Here is an 11,834-nt window from a genome sequence, read left to right as displayed (position 1 = left end):
AAGCTGCTTTCAAAAGGTGATGCTGCCACAGTCATAGGCATCATGGTCAGTAGGAAACAGAGGGATCCTAGCTTCTTTTTCGAGTACAAGCTAGACAAGGAAGGACATATGAATAGGATGTTCTGGTGTGACTCCCAGTCTCGTCATGACTATGAGGACTTCGGCGACGTGCTTGTATTTGACAGCACGTACAAGATGAACCGGTATGGTATGCCATTCATACCCTTTGTTGGTCTTAACAATCACCGGAAGACCACTGTTTTTGCTTGTGCCATAGTTTCGGACGAGACCGAAGAGACATATGTGTGGCTGCTGGAGACTTTTTTGAGGTCCATGTGTCAAAAGATGCCTATGAGTGTTATCACGGATGCCGACGCTGCGATGATCAAGGCAATTCGCCAAGTCTTCCCAGACGTGTGGCACCGTATATGTACGTGGCATATAGAAAAAAATATGAAGATTCACCTCAGTCACAAGTCCTTGAAGGAGTTCCGAACTCTTCTGTACTACAGCACGTCCACGGCCACGTTTGAGGAGAGATGGCACGCGTTTTCCAAAAGATGGCAGTCGGAAAAAACAGTAACATGGTTGAGACGGATGTATAAGAAGAGGAGACTGTGGGCCGCGGCTTATCTGACAGAGGGTTTTTGGCTTGGCATGAAAAGCAACCAGAGGAGTGAAAGTCTAAACTCATGCCTTCACCTCCACCTAGACGGTGAAATGACCCTGGTGGATATGATTTTGCACTATGAGAACGCCGTTGTACGTATCCGTGAGAATGAGGCACGAGATGATTGCACGGCCTCACAGAGTTTACCGGTGCCAGTTACTAGCTCGAGGGAACTTGAGATAGCTGCTTCTCACGTCTTCACTCCAGCAAACTTCTATATGTTGCAAGCTGATCTTAGGAAAATTGGTGGCATGGAGATTGTAGAAATAAAGCTCGGAGACGGATCACAGCAGTACATCGTGGCCTGGAAGAATAACCGGAAGAGCCGTTTTTGGGTGGAGTACACTCCAGTAAATTCCGCAGAAACTATAAGGTGCAGCTGCAGAAGAATGATTCGAAAGGGTCTACCTTGCAAGCACATATTCCATGTACTGAAGTACTTGAATATATCTGAAATACCAAAGTGTTTAGTTCTTGTGCGGTTCACGAAAGACGCAAGGTTGGGACTGCCCGCCAGGCGCACAAGCGATCTGTTGGGATTTGGATGGACTGGAGCAGCTGAAAGAATGAAATATAGCCAGGTCAGTGTGTTGGCTTCAGAAGCTATGCATGCAGCATGCAAACACCCAACTTTGTGGGATCAGTTACAGGAGAGTTTGAAGGCCGTGATAGCTAAGAGCCATGAGTATGATCAGCTAAAGGAAAATTTGAGTAAGAAAACGGCTGATCTTAGTACTTGTGCAATTGAATATGTAGATGATGGTGAAGGCAACATAGTTGAAGTTCATGATCCTATTAAAGTATCAACGAAAGGTGCAACTAAGGTAGATGAGAACCGCCCTATGTCGAAAAATGGTAGGCCACTTTCGTACGACGAGATCAGAATCAGGTGCGGCGCATGCAAATTGCTAGGGCACACTAAACGCAGCAAGAAATGCAAACTAAATAAGAAGTAAGTTTTTGTATGCATTGTAGGTTATAATTGTTTTTAACTTGTCATTCATTAACTTTTCCTGTTATCGTGTGCAGAAGCGTGGTGGGCGAAGAAGAGTAGAACAGTTGCTAAAGTTATGTTAGGATGAATCCAGTGATCTAATAGTGAGGTGTTTACAATGTATTACTGCATACATGATACATGATATATACTATTGCAAGAGGCCAGTACCTTGAGATAGTGCTTGTAGCATATATGGACTAAACAGGAGGCGGTCACTAGGGACTTTAATCATGGAAAATGGATAGCATTTTAGCCATTGTAATGATGGCATCTTTTGTGTTGTCCACTGTAGTTATATTATATTAGAAAACTAGACGATACCCGGCATGTTGTTGCGGGAATGCTCCCTTTGCAATATATTCATAGAGAAATGGTTACGTGTAACATGTATATGTTGTTGCGGGAATATTTTGTTTGCATGTTGTGGTGGACCTTTCTCCATACATGTTGAATGACGAGGTGGCAAACTTGCATGTTAAGAGAAATAGGTTAGTGGTGGCTAGTTGTTTAGATATAGAAGATATAATTATGTGTGATAATAATTAAATTTTTTTCACTCCTTTGGTTCACCACCATTTAGATATAGAAGATACCAGCTCACTTTGGTCTATAGTATAGACTTCATACCAAAAACCCACCATTTTCCCCTCATAAAGAAAAGAAAAACCCACCATTTTATGGCTGTAGTGTAACTCGGGCCGCTTGTCGCGATGACGTGGAGGGGGGGTGACGGATGCCGTAAGACGGCGTGACACACGGCCGCTCCCATTGCCGAGCCCATTTAACAATTTTTATTTTGATTACAGCCCGTTTAAATGGGCCGCGCTGGCCACCTGGTCGGGGCGGTTCTTCCCTCGCGATCTCCACGCGCGTTCTATCTATCCACTGCAACCGCCGCCGCCGCTGCCGCCACCGATCCACGTCTTGCCGCCGGTCACGTTACGCCATGGTTTCGTGGAGCGACGAGTCGAGCTCTTCTTCGGATGGCGAATCCGTGACTAGCCTGCAGGTACGCTCCTACTATATAATCTCCAAATAGTGCTAGGCTTAGGGTTAGAGTTCTTCATTTCCGGTATTTAACGCAGGGCGTTGATTTGTGCATTATCTCTGTTGTTTCGTTTAGCTTCCTACGACTATCCCTTGCTATGAATGGAGTGGCATTGCTCACGATCTGTCTTCTCGTTGTCTGCATCGAGAACCTTGCGTCAGGCTAGTTGCTTTTGATTCCTTGGACACTGGCAGACGTTTTCTTGTCTGTGGTCAGAAGGTATGTTGTTCCGTACTGTAAATATATGTTTAAATTACCTCGTGCTCGATTTACTTCGCGGTAATCCATTGTTCTGCCCAAAATTGCATACATTTCAATTAATTTGTGCATTTACAAAGTCCGTATTTATGTTGTTTTTTTACGGTCTAATATTTGTTTTAGCACATAATAGCATATACTTGTAGTTAATTGATCCATATATATATATGTATATCATTGCATGCTACATTTTGTGTTTATATGATTGAGACCATATTTTTAGTGCATTGCATGTAATTGTATTGCATTTGTGCATATATGATTGAGACCATATTTTTCATACTGTAGGAAGAAGTGAAATGTAACTATGTGGAATGGGTAGACCCGGAGTGGTCAGTGGCTACGAAGTTCTGCCTGAGAGAACTGTGGAGCATGTATGACGAGAAGCTGAGACAGAATATTAAGAATGCTGAAGAAAAATGCATGTTAATTGGAGAAAAGAGGAGGACGGAGGAAGAGCTGAGATTTTTCAAAATGGACTTTGCTAAACTGGTGGCTGATAAGGAGGATGCTCTCACGCAGTTGGGCAATGCAAGATTGTCACTTAGCGATCTCAAAGAGGAGCTGGAGAAGAATAAGATGGCAGATCATGGTTGTGCCAATCTACATCAGGTCCTGAGGGTAAAGGCTGAGAAAGACCGGGACCGGGTGGTGCTAGAGAGAGACCAAGTGATGAGAGAGAGGGACCAGCTGAAGCAAGAGAAGAAAAAACTTGAGTATATTATTGCAGATTTTCTCAAACAGAAACATGGGTACGTTGATAAGATCAAGAAGCTGAAGGAGATTTGTGATGAATTTTAAGTATGTTTTGTGGTTTATTGTTGAACAGAATGATCAAGTCCTATCTGCATTGTGGCCAGTTCATTTGTGTAAGGTCTAAGTATATTATATTAACCAATAAATTATATCACTTTCGAAATAGTTCTTGGCTAAGCACTGAAATTATTTTGCTTCCACCGGAGCTCTAAATCATACTGATCAAGGGGCCGAAATAGTAGTTGATCATGTGATTGATGGTGCTACTGATCCTGATCTTCATGATGCAGAAAAGGAAAAGGCTAACAAAAATGCAGCAAAAAAACTGTGCAACGAGATTTGAAGCAACACATAACGCCAAGGGAGTCTGGCGCAAGACACGAGGAAGATCCACCTGTGGACGCCGATCCCGAGAGATCCAGCGGCAATCATGCGCACGGGATCCCAGGCGGATCTGCCTACTCCACCAACCGCAGGATCCACGGGTGGCCCGTCTGCGTCCGACACGCGGGCTGTCTCCACCGAGCGGTCGGGCGGGACCGGACCTGGCGCGTCCCCCCGCGCCAACTGGCGCTCGTCGACTGGGTCGCCCGCGCTGGGACCGGATCTGTCGTTGTCTCGGGCGCGGGATCCCACACCGGATGGCACGACAGCCGAGGTTGATTCTCAGGCAAACAAAAAGGAATTTATCAACTTTTTTTCTTATTGTTGAATAATGCCAAATCAAATTAAAAAATATGCAAAAGTAAAAAGGAAATGAATTACTCTTCCATGGAAGAAAAGAATGAACACAGCAGCAAAAAACATTAAGGTAGAACAAATGAAGGGAAGCAAAAATTTATTGGTACGAAACGTATAGTCTGACTGCATTACACATACACAAGTATGTGTGAGCGACCAAAAATCCACACAAAATCCATGGTATCGTGCTTATTACATGAATGATAGAAAATCAAAGTTGTCCATGCCGGGAAACGTGCTTCCGGACTTAAAACAAACGACTGAAACTAGAATCTTGAATCATGTATGATGTCTTCACGCCTTGCTTTTCTTTGCGATGTCGCGGATTTTGTTCTTCACACATTCGAGCGTGTTGGTAGGTGAGAGAACCAACTCGGCGATGAGACGCCTTCTCCTTGCATTAACCGTGCCCTGCAATTTTTAGAACAAGGTTTAATGAATAGAAGTTGGTATTATACGACAATTGTACAAGTGTACGAGCAGAGAGGACAAATTACCTGGGTAAAATCGGCGGTCCATCGATCCCCGTCCCAATGCTCCATAACTTCAATCACAAAAAGGCCACAAGAGTTCCTAATATATATGCAAACATTAGTCACCGTGCACACGAACATGTCTTTCGTAAGTAGAAAATGATGAACCATAACTCACCCGTCCTCTTGTGGTGGCATGTCGATCTGAGGTATGATAGGCCACTTAGTGACGTCTGGATATTTGCCAGGTGTAATACGGTTTGCCTCTTCCATATCAATTGCTATTGCTAGTCGCTATTTGAAAGAAAGTAGTAGTGAGAAACCATATGACATTTCATATGAAGAATGCTCAATGTCGGGGAGAGTACCAGTGCTTTCACAGTGTCGAGAGAGAACTCGAGAGGATAGAGCGAATCAAAAACTCGGAATTCTTTCTTGCGGTTGTGCATCACCACGGTGATCCAGTGTGTATTGCCGACGTTCAACGGGATAAATGACTGAAATGTGGAACACATTTGTAATCAGATGCAATTATGCTTGTTGAAATGAGTGTTAATGAACTAGTAAGAACATATCATACCTTATCACGGACGGTATACTCGTCCAGAACCCTACGTACTGCTCCAGCTCTGCTCAGCGCACTATCCATGTTGTATTTCGACGGTTTAGGGTTGTCTCGTGCCTTAGCACGATCAACAAGGTATTTGGACCTCCAGGCTGGACAGAGGTGCCGATCATGACCAACGCGCAGAGCCAAATGTGTCTGATAAGCATCGATAACCTGCGTAAAATAATAGAACATTTTATTTTCATAGGTGACACCTAGATTATGCACTTAAATAGCAGGACATGGTAATAGATCTTACGTCATCCGCCAGCCATGTATGCTCAAGTACCGGTCGTATTCTCTCCACAGTCACAGAGGTGCCACGTTCATTGTAGTAAACTCTTTTTGTCATATTCTTCTCAGACCGAGCAGCTGCCTCCACAAACGCAACAGCAGCATCGATGAGTTCCGGTGTCAAATCGTCCTTAACAGAGCCTTCCATGTCATTGTCACTAAACAGAGCTGCATGATAAATTACGAACGTCACGAACGGTGAGTACATGAAATGGTAGTAAATTAAGCACTAAGATAGCTACTAACGGTACCTCTAGTTGCGGTAGTGTTGCCGGATGGCTTAGTACCGCGAGCGCTTCGCTTGCCGGGCTTGTCAAGTTTAAAGGGGGATTCAAATTTCTTGGGAACAGTCCGTCGGCGCTTCCCGGATATAACATCGTCTTCTTTTGCGGTTGCTGCAGACTTTTTCCCCTTGCTCTTACCCACCATCCTGTCGATAGAACTTGCAGAAATGTCAATGTCGGACGATTCTGCTCGAGGAGAATTACCTACAATCCAAGGGTTCTCCGGTGTTGCGCCGCACTCATCAGTAGGCTTCGTTGTCTTGTCAACATTTAACTTGGCAGGTGTTTTCTAGTTAACAAAAAAATAATGTGATAGGTTCAGTTAACGAAAATGAAGATGCATAATTGAGATAAATGAAGACAAATAAATGAAAACATACTTCCTCATCATCGTTGTTCTGGTTTACAACAGGCTCGTCAGGCTGTGTCAAATCAATCACCGGCTCTAGACCGTCAGAGTCATCCTTGTACACGAATTCTTTTTTTTCTGGCGGACCATTCTCAAAGGAATCCACTTCTAGGTCGGCATCGTTGTTGCCGGAAGCCGCAGCAGCCGCTGGCTTGTACATCACACCATTTTGGTTCAACTTCTCTAACAATCTCTGCATTACATAAAAAATATTAATTAATGTCGGCACGGTTTTGCAACTTCAAAAATGTTGTAAACATAGAATTAAGGGTGTGTCACCTCGGCTACTTGTTCTGGTATTTCCTTCATTTGGCTGCGTATGTAATCCATACACCGCTTCATGATGAGGTTCATCATCTCGTCCGCGTTTGAGGCTAACTTGGACTTCTTTGCCGCACCAACGGCGGGCTTCATTTTTGGCTTTTCTGGTTCGGGTACTTTGCGCTCCTGCGCCCTATACTCCTTGGTTATGTTGTCTTCAATCTGCATGTGAAATACAAGTATATGTGATCAATAAAAATATTAATACAACTAATTATGTTATATAAAAGTTAAGAAGTACCCAACGTAATGAATTACCTTGATGTTACCACGGCCACGGCCTTGGTCATAATCAAACTTGTCTCTCCTTGAGGCTGCAGCTTCAGTCCAATTCCTCATTAGAGGTTCCATGGACAAGCTAGGATTGAATGCGCATTCACCTTCCAGAGGCTGAACCTTCTCCCAGTACAGGTACTGCATGAATATGAAAAATTACAATTAGTACTATACAGCAGGTAAATTAGCAATCATATTTTTTTTGCAATGGTACAAGTCTGAAAGGTGTACCTGCAGGAGAGCTAAGTTCCCTCTCGGCCATTGGCGGAGGTGTTTGCCTTTCCTCACGTTGCGAAGGCAGTCCAGCAGAACCCGGAGGGTGAATGCATTCCAATTAATCTTGGATATACGCTTCACATCGTCCACCAATGCGTAATATTGCTTTGGTACAGTCTTGCTCGACATGGGAGCAAGAACTGTTCCAAGCAACACGAGGACAACTCTCCGAAGGAAATCGTCGTCGGCAGATTTATTTTTTGTGATGTCCACAATCAGATCATCGATGACTATGTTACCTGTGGTCTTGCTCAGGAATTGAGGCGGCACTCGATCTTTAACATCCTCACCTTCCTCACCGAGAATACCTTCTGCCGACAGTCCGTGGTTCTCCAAGGCCAAGATGCACTCAACATCCACGGCACCGAGAGACACTTCGCCAACCAAGTCTTGTACAATGAATCTGCCCTTGCTAGGATCAAATATCTCAACCATGTACCGGATCAACAGTGTACGCATCTTCAGCGAAGGTATCTGAAGCATGCTACGGAGTGGTGTTTCGGCAAGTGCGGCCCGTTGACCGGAAGATAGACCGGCAATAAGTTTGCACCATTTTTCTACGGCGCAAACAATTTCTCCGTTGAGTTCATCCATCCTGTTAAAAAATATACTTGGTTATAGTACCATAAATTATGTAATCAACTTTTTCCTAACATATTGTTGCATAAAACATAATAATGGAATACACTATCCCACAGTAGATAGAAAACTATACAACATAATTTATTCATACTGAAACATTCAGCAGAGACACGTGCAGCACATAAAATGACAGTTTAACAAGTACTTATTTAACCAATTAGTTTCATAATAAAAAGCAACATAATTTATCTAATCATTTATTTTCATATGGTACTGTACAAATAGATATAAGAATCGGTGACAGTGCCTAATTAACAGTAAATTGAAAAGAAAAAAACGAAATTATGCATACTGGAACATGCATCAAACAAACGTGCATCACATACAATATTAGTCGGCGTCTCATAGTTGCAACATGCATGTCTTAGGGCATTGCTATAACTTAAGTGACTATGCTATAACACTGATAAAAAATTGTTGTTTATTCATCAATCCAACCTACAAGTGAAAGACAACAAACAACATGCAGAAACTAATTTGCAATCGTAGGGCTATCTAATCAAATACACGCACAAACAAATCTAGTGTCATAGGCCTATCTAATCTAATACACGCACAAACAAAAAACATCTACTCCAACAGATGTAATGCGAAGATTATGCGCTAATTAATCTTAGTCCTATCGAATCTAACACACGCACAAAGAAAAGCATCATGGATGCGGTACGGTTGCCAACATACTGGATCGCTCGATGAAGATGGAAGTTGTCGGCGTTGTAACGTGGACGCAGTTCGTCCACGACGGCCAGCACGCGCTGACGACCTGGATGTTCTCGACGATCTTGCTGGGGTTGGGCCGATGCTAGGGACGCAGCTGTCGTCGACTCGGCGGTAGGAGCCGTCGTAGACGACATGAAAGACGATGCCGAGACTAAATAGGAGGAGGAGGATCTCCTAGGTCGTCGTAACCACCAGGGATAGAACGCCCGTGATCTTTGCCTTCCTTAGTTGAGGAGAGGCAGTACGTGCTCCTAAATTAAAGGGATAGGCTTCCCACGCTCGAGTTTTTTTGTAGATTCCGATCCGGGAATTGTGTAACAAATCGCAGCTGCTCCTCTCTTTGAGCGATGAGGGGCTCGTTTCATGTACTTTTTTTCTTTTCTTTTTCATATTAGAAAATTTTGATATCAAATAATTATTTCAACTCAACCAAATGGCCCCAAAAATTTTCACACAATGGGATGACCATGGACATCATGCATGCCAATTCTCATCGATTTCCGACACTCGATGCATTTACTAGGATTTTGCCGGCGAAAAGAACCCGAAACGTTGCCCGGACGTGACGCAACGTTCGTTCGGTGTCAGGAATGGCTCACATGTTGCATGGGGGCCTACATTGGGCATCCTCACATGGTGCCAAAGTTTGGTGTCATTTCATGCAGGCCAGCACATAGCACATGTGCAATCACCATCATTCGGGTCTGCCGTAGGGGGAGCCCGAAGGACGTTGTTTTTCTGGACTCAACCAAATGGCCCCAAAAATTTTCACGCAATGGGATGACCATGGACATCATGCATGCCAATTCTCATCGATTTCCGACACTCGATGCATTTACTAGGATTTTGCCGGCGAAAAGAACCCGAAACGCTGCCCGGACGTGACGCAACGTTCGTTCGGTGTCAGGAATGGCTCACATGTTGCATGGGGGCCTACATTGGGCATCCTCACATGGTGCCAAAGTTTGGTGTCATTTCATGCAGGCCAGCACATAGCACATGTGCAATCACCATCATTCGGGTCTGCCGTAGGGGGAGCCCGAAGGACGTTGTTTTTCTGGACTCAACCAAATGGCCCCAAATTTTTTCACGCAATGGGATGACCATGGACATCATGCATGCCAATTCTCATCGATTTCCGACACTCGATGCATTTACTAGGATTTTGCCGGCGAAAAGAACCCGAAACGCTGCCCGGACGTGACGCAATGTTCGTTCGGTGTCAGGAATGGCTCAGATGTTGCATGGGGGCCTACATTGGGCATCCTCACATGGTGCCAAAGTTTGGTGTCATTTCATGCAGGCCAGCACATAGCACATGTGCAATCACCATCATTCGGGTCTGCCGTAGGGGGAGCCCGAAGGACGTTGTTTTTCTGGACTCAACCAAATGGCCCCAAATTTTTTTCACGCAATGGGATGACCATGGACATCATGCATGCCAATTCTCATCGATTTCCGACACTCGATGCATTTACTAGGATTTTGCCGGCGAAAAGAACCCGAAACGCTGCCCGGACGTGACGCAATGTTCGTTCGGTGTCAGGAATGGCTCAGATGTTGCATGGGGGCCTACATTGGGCATCCTCACATGGTGCCAAAGTTTGGTGTCATTTCATGCAGGCCAGCACATAGCACATGTGCAATCACCATCATTCGGGTCTGCCGTAGGGGGAGCCCGAAGGACGTTGTTTTTTGGACTCAACCAAATGGCCCCAAATTTTTTTCACGCAATGGGATGACCATGGACATCATGCATGCCAATTCTCATCGATTTCCGACACTCGATGCATTTACTAGGATTTTGCCGGCGAAAAGAACCCGAAACGCTGCCCGGACGTGACGCAATGTTCGTTCGGTGTCAGGAATGGCTCAGATGTTGCATGGGGGCCTACATTGGGCATCCTCACATGGTGCCAAAGTTTGGTGTCATTTCATGCAGGCCAGCACATAGCACATGTGCAATCACCATCATTCGGGTCTGCCGTAGGGGGAGCCCGAAGGACGTTGTTTTTCTGGACTCAACCAAATGGCCCCAATTTTTTTCACACAACGGGATGACCATGGACATCATGCATGCCAATTCTCATCGATTTCCGACACTCGATGCATTTACTAGGATTTTAAAAAACAATTCAAATGTAAAAAAGATAAGATCTATTAGAATGAAGAAGTGAAATAAAAGATAACATATTATCTTACATTTTGAAAATATTTCAAATATAAAGAAGAGAGCAAATATTAGAATGAAGAAGTGAAATAAAACAGAACATTTTATTTTACAAACTAAAAACATTTCAAATATAATAAAGATAAGAAATATTAGAATGAAGAATTGAAATAAAACACACCATTTTAGTTTATATTTCGTAAATATTATCAATATAAAAACGAGAACGAACAAATGAAATAAAACACAACAAAATTTGGCATATTTTTTTAATTTTAGTAAACACTGTTAGAAATAATATAGAAAAAAGAGATTTGATTTTAAATATTAGAAATATAAACAAGAAAATAAATTTTGGAGTTAAGAAGTGAAAAACAAAGAGAATATAAAACAGATCAGTGCGCGGGTAAGGCTGCCCTGGGCCAGCCCGCCCGAATTGGGCCCAAGGCAGAGCCGCGCAAGGCACAGCGCAGCGCACAGCCGTGGGGTGGTGGGAGTTTAGTCCCACCTCGCCAAGCGAGAGAGCGCCGCACCGGTTTATATACCCGGCTGCGACTCCCCTCCCAAGCTCCTATCATATGCAGGCAGTACATTGCCTAACTCTCGGCCCCTCTGCCCCGTGGGGCCTACTAGCAGCAGAGATATTCTGCACCACGGGCCTGCATCCTGGCCCATGAACGGCTGGGTTCCTAGTCGTATGCAGGCCGTGGTGTATGAATTCTCCTGCTCTGGTAGGTGGGCACTTTTTTTGGCATATTGCCATGTGTTTTGATCTTCAAATCACACACTAAATTATACACATGCTCACTTGCATTCAATACACATTTTTTGCATATATGACAAGTTAATGTTTTGACCTTCAAATCACCTAATAAATTTTACACATGCTCAC

The 11,834-nt window shown here is 44.0% G+C and overlaps 1 protein-coding gene across 1 annotated transcript; it reads left to right on the top strand.

Annotated features, from left to right (window-relative positions):
• The first annotated feature begins 713 nt into the window (after positions 1-713).
• On the top strand, positions 714-1,786 carry LOC123168966 (protein FAR-RED ELONGATED HYPOCOTYL 3-like). Its single transcript, XM_044586827.1, has 2 exons — positions 714-1,622; positions 1,700-1,786. The coding sequence occupies exons 1-2, from the start codon at positions 721-723 to the stop codon at positions 1,722-1,724; spliced, it is 927 nt and encodes a 308-aa protein (XP_044442762.1). The 5' UTR covers positions 714-720; the 3' UTR covers positions 1,725-1,786.
• Positions 1,787-11,834: the final 10,048 nt, after the last annotated feature.

This window comes from Triticum aestivum, chromosome 1D, assembly GCF_018294505.1.
Source record: "Triticum aestivum cultivar Chinese Spring chromosome 1D, IWGSC CS RefSeq v2.1, whole genome shotgun sequence".
NCBI classification, from domain to species: domain Eukaryota; kingdom Viridiplantae; phylum Streptophyta; class Magnoliopsida; order Poales; family Poaceae; genus Triticum; species Triticum aestivum.
The sequence above is the reverse complement of the archived record's forward strand: the minus strand, read 5'-3'. Positions and strand labels throughout refer to the sequence as shown.